This window comes from Caloenas nicobarica, chromosome 13 (assembly GCF_036013445.1).
Source record: "Caloenas nicobarica isolate bCalNic1 chromosome 13, bCalNic1.hap1, whole genome shotgun sequence".
Taxonomy (NCBI): Eukaryota; Metazoa; Chordata; class Aves; order Columbiformes; family Columbidae; genus Caloenas; species Caloenas nicobarica.
The window spans coordinates 16,426,231-16,442,356 of NC_088257.1; the positions used below are offsets into that span (position 1 = coordinate 16,426,231).

At 35.5% G+C, this 16,126-nt stretch overlaps 1 protein-coding gene across 1 annotated transcript in view; it reads right to left on the reverse strand.

The window, feature by feature from the left end:
• The window catches only part of DOCK2 (dedicator of cytokinesis 2), a 180,263-nt gene that overhangs the window by 136,143 nt on the left and 27,994 nt on the right, over positions 1-16,126 (reverse strand). Inside the window, exons 16-23 of the mRNA XM_065644433.1 lie at positions 15,473-15,545; positions 15,293-15,396; positions 12,628-12,811; positions 12,440-12,537; positions 10,981-11,070; positions 10,625-10,725; positions 7,858-7,992; positions 3,780-3,888 (exon numbers count right to left, since the gene is read on the reverse strand). Coding sequence (XP_065500505.1) covers positions 3,780-3,888; positions 7,858-7,992; positions 10,625-10,725; positions 10,981-11,070; positions 12,440-12,537; positions 12,628-12,811; positions 15,293-15,396; positions 15,473-15,545 — 894 coding nt within the window. The remainder of the gene's footprint in view (positions 1-3,779; positions 3,889-7,857; positions 7,993-10,624; positions 10,726-10,980; positions 11,071-12,439; positions 12,538-12,627; positions 12,812-15,292; positions 15,397-15,472; positions 15,546-16,126) is intronic.

The window sequence follows — 16,126 nt, forward strand, 5'->3', positions numbered from 1 at the left end:
TAGCATCTTCATATTACATTATTTTCACACTTTTCAATGCCAGAGAAAATTTTTTCTTCCCACGCTTCCCTGACCTTAAAAACATGTCATATAAGGTTTCTGAAAGCATGCACAAAATTAAGAGTACTACTTTCTAAAATCAGTGCCTACAAGGTAGCTGGATATAGCTGACATTTGCAACAGACAAGACCGTCTCTAGGTCAAATGTGATGTATCCATTGGGGGACAGAACAGTTTTTGGAAAAGCAGCTGGGGCTTGATTTGTAATTCCAGGTTGAGAGTACAAACTTGTCAATGAAAGGGCACACCCACTGCAAACCAGACATCAACAGTATGAATTTATAACAACACAGTCTGAAATTTAAAAAGAATTCATCAGATTTTATTCCCAGAAACACAGGTTAATTTACACAGACAAAAACCATATCTGCAGAAAATGATGGATTTTTCCCTGAGAGCTAAGAGAAAGGAAAGAAGGTACTAACACCTCCCTACTCCCTCTCACTTAGAGGTTCTTCCTTGACCAAACTATTTGCAGGTTCTGGAAATTTATTTCACGGAGTTTATCCTTAGAAGTACAGACTTTAGGAGAAACTATTTCTAAAAACTACAAAAATTCATCCGCAAGGACTACAGAGAAGCTACTGATAAATGAAACAATGCTTTAACATCACACCTGCCAAATATGTTAAAAAAGGTGCAAATCTAGTATCTAGAAGGATCAGTGCCATGACCAGTAAGTCATTATGAGTTCTGAAATGACGGTTTTAAGCAATTAAAAGAAAAAGACGTGAAAAGTCTCTTAAAAGGAGGAATCCTTACCCTACACATGCACAATGAAACTTGTACTAGTGGATTTAAAACGTTCCAAATCTCAAGTACCAGGACCAATCTCTTTGTAAAGTTACACAGCAGGACCTGAAAACAGGTCACTCTCCAGTTCATATGGTTGCTTTCAAACAGCAGCTAAATTAGGATATTGAAATGATAATCCTAATTGTAGTAAAAAGACTTCATGCTATGCTGAAATTGAAAAGCATCCTGGCTGTACCTTTAAACAAAATTCCATAAGTAAAACAAATGAAAATAAGAGGCTAATTTGGATTTACGTGTAAATATTTAGTTTACCAACAATAAATTAACAATTCTGTAAGCCAAAGCACCTATCCACCTCAGCCAGCTTTAGAACGAGAGATTGAAAAACTGATTTTTAACTTGTTGTCAACTCATGCAGCATGTACGATGAGGAAGTAAGATAGCACTCAGAAGATAAAGTTAAATTGAAACAATAAAGTGCTTCTGGCACTGACTAGGCTGTTTCGTATGATATGTAATTTTATAAACAATATTTTCCTGCCTGAATTAATATTCAACACAAATCTGAGTATGACTGCTATCAGTAAAAATGACAGGGAAATTACTACTGACTAAAATACTGAATTCAAAGTAAAAAAGAAAAATCATTAGCAGAGAATGACTGACTTTTCAGGTTTCAAAATAATTCTTCAGATCTTCTAAAGCTAAAGGTATTTGGACAACCGAGGGTGAAATAAGAGTTAAGAATTTGCATTCTGAGGCTCTGCAAACTAGTTCATTTTAAGTTTCAATATAATGAGAAAACAAGTTACTTCAACTTTCTTCAGGGCTCCTAAAACTTCCTTCTCTGATATCTTCAGAGTGTAATCCACTTGAACTCATTTAATTGATCCTACTAATCTATGTTCCCCTTCAATTCATATCAAAGATAACTTCAAATGTGACATATTTAAGGCTAGTTTGATGTTCTGAGTGTCAATTTTTCCAATAGACACTTCTCGTTCTGTTTCTCTCCTACTAGAATTTCATTACATAAATGCAGTAGTTTTTATTTACTGTATGTAAAGCAATCTTTTTGTAGGTTTCTTTCAGAAATATGTTGGTATGAGTTATCAGTAATAGGGACAACAGCAAAGTTATGATATAAACCAGTATCTCAGATCTGCAATGAAATGTTTCAGCTGAAAAGAAAACTTACAGTGGCTGGCACAGACTTAGGTACTTAAAAGCCTCCTAGTCCTTCATGGTTATGAATAAATATGATCCATTTTTCACAATTGGCAGCACTCATTAGAAAACCAAAATATTAGTGTTTAAGATCGCATTGAGCAGAGCATAACTGTTAAATAGCCAGTCTATCTTTGAAACATGTTTACATGCTCATTAAAGTCAGCATAGACTTATTTTGTTTAGTCCTTCTAAGAGATGTTATATTTTCAAGGTTCTGCTATTTCCTAAGAGCATCAGAAAATATATGGTATATTTTTGCTGAAGAGCTGTAATATTAAGAACTAGCATTAAATTTGGAAATATGTCAAATCACAGTAAACACAATCAACATTCATCCATACCTCCAGTGCCATACTGCCACTACTGTTACAGTACCACCTGGTTTTAAACACACCTGGCAGCTGTTTCAGAGTCAGTATTGCCACTTGCAAACCCATTAATTTGTCCCAGCGACAATCAAGCAAGCAAAACAGTCAAGCAAGCAAAACAGTCTTCTACAACCCCTTCTTGTCACTCTCAAGAAGAAATTACCCTGCTCATTACAGTAACCACAGATGGACAATCCCAGCATTTTGAGATTAAGGCAGGGAGACATGCAGTTACATGACAAGCCTCTCCTGAAGAGCATGAAAGCCTCCGAGATCTATTTGTTAATTAGCTTATTAATACAGTACAAGTACCAAAAGAGTAAACATTATTACATTAACTCTCTCTTTCAGCATTACTTTATAGTAAAGACTTCTTTTCTTCTTCCAAAGTTTCTCCTGCTGCTGATGCAGCGTGTTTCACATGTATAAACTATTGCCAGGAAGGCCTCTACAGGATCGTCAAATAACAGCAGACGGTATCTGAATGATTCTCATATGCATTTAGATTACTGTAATCACGGTATTATACAATTAAAGCAGCGTTTACATTTTTAGCTCTTCTGCAGTTGCACATTAACACTGTAGGCAGTGTCAGGTAACACATCTCAAGATCAGCCACCTGAAGATTTATTCAGGACAGAAACTTTTGCACTGGATTCTACTGCTAGTGTAAGTCATAGCAAAACGAATCAAAACAAAACCAAAGGAAAAGTCAAGCCAAATAAGTGCATAATAAGAAAATGCATGAAGCATCAATATTGCAGTTGTCCAATAAAATCTTCTGCTTCCTACTTAATAGGAAGCCCTGATAGTTTTCTATTTTAATTCAGAACTACATACCAATTATTTGATATAAGTGATCATAATAGCTCCTTCTTTTCTAGTTCTCTTAAAACATCAGATTCCAGAATGTAGAATAACTAAGACTGACACGAATGGGAAAACTTGATCCTATTTTCAGCTGTTTAAATAACGGACCTCCAAACTGCTGATACTATAATGTTGACTTTTCAAACTAAGATAGTGCAATCCTCGTTTAGCGTTATCTGAAGAAACCCAGTAATTAAACATTCAGCTCCCACTGGAGGCTTCACTTCATTAGATTCCTTGAAAGATTCCAGCATCTGTGTTTTGGTTCTTTCACTTGCTACATTCATAAAATTATATGAATGTCTCTTCTTCTGACCTTTTCAACCTCGTCTTCAAACTTTATTAGACAACTTGATCGTCTAATGAAGGGGAATTACAAGAGACACCAAGCATAAATTTCCTAAGAGTATTTTCCTCAATTTAAAAAGAACAAGAACAAAAAGCCCCCAAACCAAGCCATACAAAAACCAAACTCGTTTCCAAGCACACACCAACCTGCAACAAAATGGCAGTTTTATGTTGGCTTTTCATCAGGTTGTTGATGGATTCAAAGAGTCTCCTCATAGATTCTTCAAATTCTGTTTGTTCTTTGCCTTCATATAATCTGTTGAGAGATGCATTAGGTTATCCTTTCAGAATCAGAAAGTTTCATAGTCCTAAATGGATCCGATTTAACATTACCTTAAAATATACTTTATAAGTTGATCCAATATTATCTACATAGCTATTTCACCAATGGGTTAAATCTGCTCTTCACTGTATTGTGTAGAAATTCTTCAGCTTGAACACAACAGAAGCATTTTCAATTTTTAAAAGCCTTTAAAGAATGACACCTCCCAGATTTGAGCTTATAAAAGAGTCACTTCACTTCCAAAGTGATTTATATGCAAAAAGCTTTTGATTTTTTTTCCCACTACAACTGAGCTACTCTACGATGTTTCTCACATATTATCACTTTCTTTCTTCTGCTGTTATTACCACTTTTTCAAATAACTATTTTTACTGTCTCCATTAACCAGTTTGCTTTTTGAAAGGTCTCTACTTGACGCTTAAAAGTTAAAAAGTGAATTTATATCAAGCTCACTCCATTATTTCTTCATTCCCTGTTGTAAAGTTTGAATCTTTCAGATTATCTCTCCTGTATTGTTCATACTAGCTATTAATACTAAATATTTCTTACATAAACACTAAAAAACACCGGTGACACGTTAGTTACCTGAAACAGCTGTCAAAAGTTAAAGAAAAACAAGTTAAGAAAAATGACAAGGCAACAAGAGAAGCCTGAAATGTGTGTAGGATACTGTGAACTAAATGTTGCACCTCTGATGTACTCTGTTCTCTATCAGAAGAGAAAAAACCCTCTTTTTCAAGTCATGTGTTCCAGTGTCGTGTGCTTCTCTTTTCAACTCAAAACTTAAGTCCTTAAGAAAACTAAAGGCAAATCAAGTGCTTTTGTCTACAGCAAGGAAATAGAAAAAAAAAAAAAAAATCAAAACTGTTATTCATACAGTGACTGGCAAGAAGCTTTGAGGAAAGCAAAACACAGAGGTACACTGTCTAGGTCCATGGCCTCTGCACTGCTAAGGTCAATGCTTGTCAATGAGACTCAAGTCAGTTATTAGAAAGAAACTCCAAGATCCAGAATATTATCTGGAGAGGAAAAAATTATATATAGATACATACAACGTATATGATACGCACTACTTCAGGTACACCCCTACTGAGGTGTGATAGCTGTATAAAAATGCATATCAGAAAAACTTAAATGTGAAAGGCATCTTGAAATAAACAAGTTGAAGTACAAGGACACTTGAATAGTAAAGTTATCACCTTCATTACCAAGTGGTATTTCAAGAGTTTGGTTTTTGGTTAAATGACTTAATTTTTTTACCATACTGGAGACCATGGCACGTGGAGGCTATTTAAAATTATTTTTCAATGGGAATGAAGTACCTGTAACTTGTAACAACGTGACTGTCTCAGTCTAAGTGATAATTAAAGTTACTTGTCTAATGTACTGACACAGCTTTTACTGACTAGACAACATTGCTGTAAAAAAATAAATGAAGTTTCTTAAACACATTTTTTTATGCAAGCAGAAATCTGAAGCTTTCTTAACTAAACATGTGAGGCAAGAAGAGACGCAGAAGCATCACACAACATGTATTAAAAATGCTTTTTGAATTTACACCAGGACTCATTTAAGCCAGGTAGAATGATAATTCTCTTTCCTGATTCACCATCTAGCTTCCATTTAGACACAACTTTCTGTGTTAAGTTTCATTTTAAAAATTTCTTGTTCTGAAAGGAAATTTTTAAAGATGACTAATTATTTGCTTGGAAACAACTTCATCACAGCAGCGTACATGAATTTCACCACCAAAAATAACCTCGGGCCAATGAAAGGAGCAAAGTAAACATGTCATGTTTTCAGAGTCTGTATTATGTAAACCTTTGGCTAATACATATGGCCTTTCTACAAAACATAGTCACTGAACAAACAGCTGCAAGACACAACGTTAGTTTAGCTGACTGGAGTAAAAAAAATTATGCTTTCATTACATCTCTATAGCTTCAACAGGATTGAATGAATGCAAATTAAAGTAGAACTTGGTTATCTTCAATGCATTGCTTGACAACGAGATTAAAAAAGCCTCACATTGTATGTCTAATATTAGAAGTCATTATTCATCTCTTTCCTGTACAAATTTCACTTTGTAATGTCTCCTACCTTTCAAAAAGGCATCTTAGTTCCTTAAGCAGCACATCAAATTAAAGAATGACCTAAAGGTCTGTCTCAGCTCTATTAACTCAAAATATTTGTCTCCAAGTAGGCTAATCTCAACCCTTGAAAGTGAAGTGCTTTAATCGTAAATCCTAACTTTTCTCACAGGAAGAAAATAAATTAGTCTTCCCCCCACCACCCCATATTTTCTTCTTTTTCATGACCAGTCTGACAAAAGCAAATTGACTGCAAAAGTTAGATCACAACAGTTATAGGTTGAAATACACTGTGAGATTATACTGTTGACTGTTTTGCTATTTTTGCCAGAGGCTACCATTTGCAATAGCTATTATTGCCTATAATAATGATAATTGTCCAACAAAATTTAGAGCTTCAGACCTCCAGATAAGGCATTTACAGGGAAAACTTAAAGGAGTAGATATATGTAGCTAACCACTTGAATATGCAGCATATTGCAATAACCTAGTTTACCACAGACTGTCCAATGTACATGCTTTGCTGCCAGCCAACACTAGGGATTAAAATGGAGACCAAAGTTCTCCCTGCAACAAAACTCTGCTTTCTGACTTTCATCCCTACAAGAAAATTTCCATAATCCCCTACACAATGCTTCCTTCTCCGAAACTCTAAATGTCCCCTTTTGCCATGATGCCTATTAAAAATACTTAAAATAAAGGTTTTGAACTACTGGTGATATTATATTCTCATAAGCACCATCTCCTTCCCTATACAGCTTTTCACCTTTATCTGTATCCATCTATAAATAGTAAATTCCTAGAGACAAGAATATTTCTAAAGGACTATCTACCAGCAGCAAATAACTTCTTAATCTACTCCTGCTTCAACCAACATTTCATAATTTATCAAACATACTTAATTCTACAAAAGTATAAACCCACATGGATTTTTTTTTTTTAAATGGGCAGTTAAATAACAGAAAAATTATATTAGAGCTCCCACTGAACAAAAGACAGATAAAACAGATCATCTTTCTGTTCTGTTGACTGCCAGTCACAAACAACATCCAACCACTCTGTCTACCTACTCTCCTGAGTTTGCCACTGCAGAGCTTCCCTCAGTCATGTAGCAGAGGGACAACAGGATAAGCATCGGGGGGAAACCAGCTACGAATAAATGGAAAAAGATGAGGGAAAAAAGAGGAAACAGGGAATATGGATAGAGTCTGTGGGATATGGTGAGAGCCCTTAAGGGCTAGGGGAGGAAGTGGGGGACACAGTTACCATACTGTAGATTTTCTCCTTCCGGCTTTTATCATCTTCATTCTCCCCGTCTCTCTTTTCCCTAAACTTGCATAACACTTTAAAATATTACACCTCGTCTGTTTGACTGAGCTATACGTGTCTAGTCTATTGAGTCTTTCCTATGAATTCCTTAACTGGAGAACTGAAACGCTAATAATCTGTTGCACAAAAATTACTGAAAATTACGTCATTCTATACAGAGTCTGAGCTGAAAACCATGATCTCAAGGACAAACATCCAGCTTCAAGCCGTCTGTCACAATGTTGGCTGTCCATTGGTCTTAGGTCAAGTCACCTGATGCAAAGAATAATCATGCCTTGAAATCAGTTGCTATTACTAAACAGATCGCCAGAACTTGCACTGTGAATCAGAAAGCAGATTTTCGAAGATTCCCTCTCTAAAATATACCTCAGGAATGTATTTTAGGCCAGACGCCAGATTTTATATTCTATTTGTAAGAACAAAAAAATACAGCTCTGTTCTGGAACAAGTTTTTTTATTCTCAGGTCTACTTCTATTTCTGATAGTGAACTACTAGTTAAATGGAAATAGCCTAGGTACTTACTGTGAAAATAATGTCCTTGATCTAACAATGAACTTGAAAACATATTCCAGTGCTTTCAGAGTTCTTAGGATAGGTTCGCATTGCTCCCCTCGGCTGGAGGTATCCAAGTAAGTCTTTAGAACAGTCATTAATTTCCTGAAGTTAAAGAACATCTTTTAAATCATCTTAAAAACAAAACAAACCCACAACACTTGTTTGGCTACTCTAAATAAATGTTTATGCTTAGTCAAGCACACACAACAAAATGTACTGCATGTATTTTTGCATTTATGTTGCACAAATTCTATCGGTATAAACAAATGAGAAGCAAATTCTTAACTGCAAGCAAGAAAGCAACCTGAAATGTCAAAACAGTAGCATAACTTTTTACAATCTTGGAAGTACTTTTACAGAAGTTTTTCATATACACGCACAAGGTAACACAAAATGTTACTTCTGCCTACCTACATTAAGCAATGATTAAAAACCACTGCATGCTTTAAATTAACTGCATGTAAATAGTACAATATTCTGGTACACAGCAATATCTATTCTTTTTAGTTAAACATTTCCTTGCTTTGTATCCAAAGGCAATTTTTTTGCTAAACAAACAACCTGCTAAAAAAAGTGCAAAAACTAATCTAAAAATAACTCCCTTAATTTATAGTTAAATTTCATCTTAAACTACTGAACTAATATTAATGATGTAATCTTAATTGTAATGTAGCCTTAAGAAGAGTGGCTGGTTCTTTTCTTACCTCACCGCAAAAATGGAAACCTACCAGTCCCTACCCTAAACAAACAAAACCAACCCACAACAAAAACCTAAGCAGCACTTGCATGTGGATGAAACTTAACAGTTCACCAACTGGACTGATTAAACAATAGTACTTGACCACCATGATATTTGGAATATACTTGCATGCAAATAGCAGCTTCAAGAATTGCACAGAATGTAGATAGATAGATAGGTGTGTGTGCACATACATATCTCTATCTGTGTAACTAATAGACACATCCTCAGCCCCACTGCACTAGTTTAACTCTTATTTCAGGACCAAATATCATGCTTTCAGCCTCTCAGCCTTCTTGGCATGACATCCATTGTGTGTTTCCATTTCATCCTTTTTATAGCTTCCCTGAATTCACAGCTTTGTACTTAGTTGAAATAAAATTTATCCAACCTGTATGCAGGGGCGGTCTGCTCAAGGTCCCTCAGCTGTCTATGTTAAGTGCACTCAAAACTCTATAAAAGCTAAGTACAAACAGATGACTACATAGTAACTGAATAAATACAGTTTGGCAAAAATAGCTTATCATAATATGGTCATAACATGTCTAGGACATAGTATCTCCTTCCTAACTATGAGTTAGGCCACATACAGCTATTTGTTTATTTCATAAATGACTCTTGAAACAGAGTGCATCTTCCATGATGGAACCAACGTTGCCAAGAAAACTCATGATATGGGGAACAATCATAAACATCATTTTGCAACTCCACTTTGATTAAGTCAACAGAAAATCCCAGTCAGGTAAGTCTTAGAAATATTTTAAGCAAATAAGGCTGTCCTGAGAGGTTCTGTACCCAACCTCCTCTTCTTTGACAATAATATAAAGCATTAAATTACATGCGCTTGTTACATATAGAGTGACGGAGGACTAAGGAAGAACATATATTGAGCTTGAGCTTTCCAAGCCCAATAATGCTAACTTCAACCTCCCTAGAATGTGAGAAAGGATTGATTGTGCACTACTGCCTTTCAATTCTAGGAAACAAAAGTTCTAACGCACGACCTGTCTGACATTTCCCGTTGAGTTGGAACTAATGCAAATTCAGCACAGGACACCACAAGATATCCTTGGCTATTCAAAATCTTCAGCTAAAGTCTTCCATCTATTATTTGCATCCCAAATTAAAGTTATGCTTCAATCTGCCACTCCAGAACAAGACTTCGGGTAGATTAAAAAATACATCTACCCTGTTACACCACTATGCCAAGATGAGCATTAAGTGAAGATGTTACCTTTCTTCATCATTCAAAGCAATTTTATCCTACCATCATCGGCAAAAACGCTTTTAAAATAAAGTAGGAATCCAGCATTAAGTTTACTGTATAACTTGTCTAAATGGTTTTTATTCTTTTCTATGAATCCATGTCTTTCCATCTGGGCATTATCTGGAAGCCCCAAAAATAAAAAGAAAACCAGCACCGAAAGTCTGTCCACCTGCCCACTGGCATGATCATGTAACAAATATTAATACCAAGACTCCAATTCACAGCAGAGCACAGAACAAATACCAGAATGTCAGTTTGCTGCAGTGAAAACATCAGACTCTGAACTGCATATGAAGGCTTGATAGTTCCCCAAAACTTTTTTTCCCTATAAGTTTGTTTGCTCTAAAAGACCATGTGAAAACCTATATAAACGTGTGAAGGATATCCTCAAGTCCTCACTTGAGAGATTTCAGGTTAAGGCCAGAAATGTAAAGAGAAAGGCTTTACAGCAAAGTATCTTTTGACAAATTTGACGGGATGCAGGTGAACTGCTCAGACACAGCAAAATCCAGACAAGAAAAAATGAATGCCAAAGAGGCATTTAACCCTACATCAGTTACTATTTGTCTATACTTATGCGTGTCTCTCACAGTCAGGTTTGTTTCCAGATAAGCGAACAGCAACAAAGCAGCAGTCGTTAATTACATCAGAAAAGTCACAAATAGGATTTACTTTCTCTAACATGATAGTGGAGGTTCAGAAAAAAAAAAAAAAAGAAACAAACTTACTTGTACGCCAAGGTTGCACTAAAATGCTGTTGGATATATGCTTCCAAAACAGCATTGAAATGTTGAAACTTACGGTCCGCAATGAGTCCTATGATATATATCTAAACAGACATGGACATAATTAGCATTTTTCATAAAGCCACATTTTGTATGTCAATACTAGTCTTCTGAAATATTTTTGATAATTCATAATCTAAGAGTGTCCAAAGAAACCTGCTTTTCAGTCAAATAGTAATATTCCATTGGTTCTATAGAGATTTTAAAACTAATTCCCTGAAATAAACAACAAGAGAGCTCATTCAAAATTATAAGGTTCCTTACTTTGAAAAATAAAATCCTTTGGTGCTGATTCTTACCAATGCATCAAAGACAAGGATGTCATACTCATCACTGTGCGAATGTTCCATCATGATGTTAAATAGGGCATCCAGCGTGTCTTGGAGAAACTATAGAACAACACGAAATGACAGACTGGCATTCAACTCAACTTGAAAAATCTCCCAAGTCAGTTTCCAGATAGTGGTCTTAGTTTCTCTCAAGTTTGAATTTTAAAGGCCTTCACTGAAGCATCACTTAAATTCAGCAACATTTCCAAAGATTTAGGCTCTAATTTCTTTATTTTTAAGAACCTACATCCTGAGACACACGAGCAATCAATAATATATGCTTAGCTCAAATGCTATGGAAAATCTAAAAATATAATCTAAATGACATAACTATCTAAAACTGTATTCCTAATTCCTTAGTGACACAGATTAATAGTTGTTGTGATCACATGCACATGATGATTAAGAAGAGTCTTCATACTTCTGTGGTCTGAATCAAAGCCTGCTTTAAATCAAAGGAAAGCAGCCCAGTGACTTGGGAACCAAATCTTTGTTTGGCTTAAAAAAAAAAAAAAAAAAAGGCCAAAAAAAAGGCAAAAAAGCAGCCTTTCAGTTCTCCTTCCTCCTTCTCTCCAGAGAGGCATCTAATGCTTATATTTAAAGAGCAACACAAATGTAACAGACTCCTAATCTGAATGCTGGAGCCTGCCACTTTCCAAATATTAAGAAGTTTTTATTCATATTATACTCATTAAATTAACAAGGCACTCCACTGGGTACATAAGATACTTTTTTAAAAAAATCAACATGTAAACTAATATTAAGAACTGTAAAGAAAGCAGGGGGGATTGTTTGTGATGTTTTGGATAGACAAAAGCAGATACTTGTAGAGATTATGGAAAATATTTTACTGGTATTGCCTTCATATCCTATCAAGTCTTTAAAGAAAATATTCTATGCGTGCTCAGAATTAAAGTTTATCTATGACATATAAGCAAACACCTGACCAAAGCAACAATGACTCCAAATAATACTCTTAATTTTGAATTCTCTATCCATGCACAAAATTTCCAGCAAAATAAAACAGAAAGCAGAAAAGGATCCTAATAAATTAATTGCCAGGAAAGGCAGGCATATTTGACTAGTAATCTTGCAAATCTCCACAGCCAATACCAGAGATGTTTGGGAGCAACAAGTAGGAAAAAAAAATAAAGGGCTAACACTATGAAGAATCCTATTCAGGTGCTTGCTTCCTTGCTCCTTCTAATGAAGAGCTTTGCTCCCATCTTTTGAAAACTATTCCTAACAAAGGCATTAACACCAAATGACGCTCATAAAAGAAAGTATCACTGACAGGCTTCTTTAAGTTCCTATGTTTACTGAAACTGACCCTCCAGCTTCTGTTTGAAACAATGTAGCATTTTTTCCTGCCACCATAGGAAGGGACACTAAGAATAACAATTACTGGAATAACTATATAAAGATGTACCTTCACAACTTCCTCTCCATCCACAATCTTCAGTTTTTCCAGGTTCTCCTGAAGCAGCTCTGGCTTCATACGCCACTTCAAGAGACCTAGTAAGCCCACTAATAGGAAATAAATGGACAGACACCGACATTTAAAATGCAATTAATCAAATGTCTTCTAAAACTCCCGCCTGTTCAGAAGATACATACCATTCTGAGTTAACTTCGTAGAACAAACAAGAGTTGAAATATAAAATGCATCTCGTGAGCTTACTGAAAGCCCCCCTACAATACTTGAGTTCCTGAGTATGGTTGCTCCTTTATTTTCCGTGTGTTGACGTGTAGAAGGTAATGTCAAGTAAGCACTAGCATCCTCCATTTTTTTACTGTCCCCCTGAAAAACAATATACTGTGCATTACATATTTCACACCACTGGATTTAAAATTAGACTTGTTTTGTACTTGCTACAAAAGTAAACAAAAAACTATGTTTCTACGGACTTAAATGCATGCACTAAGGGACAAAGAGCACCCAAGTCCAAGATGAATAGTACAGGTAAAGTAAGTGTCAATGTTGGTCAGCAAGAAAGGCTGCAATCAATACGCAGGGAAAATACTACATTGAAGTTATAAAAGTATTTGTTTTAAGGTGCAGTAAGGAACTGAGGGGTTACATCACTAACAGAGTAAAAGCAAGAGCCGATTTCTTGTTAAAATGTCAATAGCTACAGAACACAATAGACTACTGAGCATCACCTTGAAGACTGTACACAGGATATAGACTACACACTTACGATGTCTGCACCCAATTTAAGAATAGCAAATGGCACTGAACAGGGAAAGAACAGCAGCACTATTTTGATATGCCCATTATAACTTAATACCTGGACCTTTAACATAAAAGATCAGGACATGGTAAGATTATACTTTAAATTAAACAATATACTGCAGTGACTAAGTGACACAGATATCACAGAATTTTTGCTTTTCAGTAGAATGAATAGTGAAGAAAAAAAAAACAAAAAAACAAAAAAACAAACCACAAAAAGTACCCAGAGAGCCAACAGGTATTTTCCCCTCCTCTGTTTCATCAAGCTGCATGCCACAACCCTCACAGATTAGATTTTTTTTGTTTGTTTGTTTTTGTCTGAACTTTTGATCCATACCCCAGACTGGAAAGCAGTTTTTAGATAAAGACAAATTTAAAAATTATACTCCTCGCTGTTTAGATAACATAATTTTTCTTTAACAGAACTATTCAAGAAAATTTCCCCAAAGAGTTTATGAGCTGTCACTTAAAGCTACAACACCATGACAGATCTGACTCAATTGCAGACCCTTAGTCTAAAATTGTTCATCAACAGTTACGAAAACCATAATCCAGAATGTTTTTCTAAAGTTTTGGGTTTGTATCTGATTCAGTGACTGTAGATGTGCAGCCTCTTGTTACTACTGAAGTAGTAGTAAAGTTAAAAATGGACCACAAAGAGACCTAGACAGACAGGCAAAACCCTTATGCAGCAAAACAGACAGCATTACTAACTTTTATAATTGTATCAAGCTTGCCAAATAATTACTTCTCAGAATTTCTGGAACCAGAAGAGAATCTTGACTTCCTCTGAGACAAGTTAGACAGACAATGGGGAAAAGACTTCCCATTTTCATCCAAAAGTCTCTCGAAAAGACTCAATGCCCGAAAGCAGTAAAAATGAAGTACACTGTTTAAACTTTGCAGTTTTCAAATTACTTATTTTGAAAGGCCAGATGTACAACTGTTTAAAACACTTACAGCCTACAATTACCAGTTTTAATGCTGGAATAGGCAAACATATGTCAGAAAATCTGTCTATTTCTCCCAAACATAAACTAGGTCAACTCTGTTTAGCATTCCTCATCTAAGGTGTCACTTAAGGAAATATTACAAGGTTGATGCAGGAATTAATTAGATGGAATTTCACAACCAACATTAACCACAGAGCCATACAATGTGATCATTATTTTCCTTCTGGTCTGAGTACTTATCAGTGTCGGTATCAATGAAGAGAAGATAAATAACTCTACACTGCCATTAATGTTTGTTGGACTACCTAACCTACTTGATTTAGTTGTATGTGTCTCACTTACTAACTTATGTTATGGCAAACTAGTTTCATGGAAAGAGCATTAAGAAATACCTAAAGCAAAATTTATTCTGTCTCGGAAGTGATTTCTGGTTCTTAATTCCTGCTACACACTATTCTCCAAGGGAAGGAAAAAACCAAACAAACAAACTAAAAAAACCCCCCCACACACACAAACCACCACAATACACCAACTAAAACCAAATCTTGAGGTATCTTTTCCCTGCTCCAGTTCACAAAAAAATGAGGGCTAGACAAAACTATTATTCACATCCCAAATCAAATTCCCAAAACTTTCACTGTTGTACCTCAGTAACTACACAGAGCTATTTCAAACAACCAGTTCCCTAAGATTACATTCCCATGTGACAAAGGTTCTAAATGAAACAGAACACCGCTTTTCTCTCCCTTCAGCAAGAGCAATGGCACACCATCCAGGTGCTGAGCTTTAGCATTACTTCCTCTATACTACAGAAGGTCAAAATCACAAACTTCACTAAAAATAGTAGAAAGAACAACTGTCTTTCATTGTGCTTAGATGATGCCTCTCTCTAATTAAAACGTAGAGTCATGTTTACTGACTGTGGAGCAAGTTACATCATTTCTGTGTTCAGATGAAAAATACAGTATTTATCCTTGATAGAATAATAAATTTATCCTAGCACTAAGAAAATAAACAATGCAGTCAAAGACAACAATGTGAAAAAAGGTGTCCTGTGGGGGAAAGAAAGGAAAAAAAAAATTCATCCCAATACCTTTAGGACTAACAAGTCATGGGTTCCATCTTGAAGAGTTGTTCCATCCTCCTTCATTAGTCTTATGTAGGCCATTGCAAAATTCTTTTCTCCTTTATCTTTAGCTGCAAAGCAAAACATTTTCAGTTGACTACCCACCAATGGATTAAAGTTCAACTCACGTAAAAATTCTCTACTTACACTCTTGAGATGACCTGTGTCTGAACATGAAGCGCAGATGTGTCCTTTGCATATCTTCAATAGGGACAGCTACCTTTTGTAAAATCAGAAAATAATCAATAGAGTTATGGGGGGCAAGGGGAGAAGGTAATTTCACATGTAGTGAGCTCCTGTTTTAGAATAAACAAGCACCATTTCTGCTGGGTCCATAATGCCTTTCAAAGAAAATTTAAAACAATTGAGCCTGATGACAGCAGGAGAAGAGTTGGCTTATAAGCAGTTATCTGTTAGACTTCGCTCAAAGTCTAACACCACCAAAGAAATGAGGCACTGAACCCAGTGAGTTAAAGCACACAAGTGCTCGTATGCTAGAAAGTATATTGCAGTCTTATTACCTCCCCCCTTAACCATACAAAATTATGCAACACCTCTGCACTATGAAAATTCCACATTTCATATATATGAACTGACAACCACTTTAAGAAACAAGTGAAAAAGGTAAGAAAATTCTAGTGAAATAAATTAACTACACTTTTGTTATTAAATTCCATTTCAAAGCATTAAGTAGAATCCCTGAAACTCATGACTGCTTTATTCTTAAAATACCATACCTACTCATAACAAATGTGCAACAAAAAAAGCCCAACTGCATAAGAAAAAGAACAAGTTTTTATA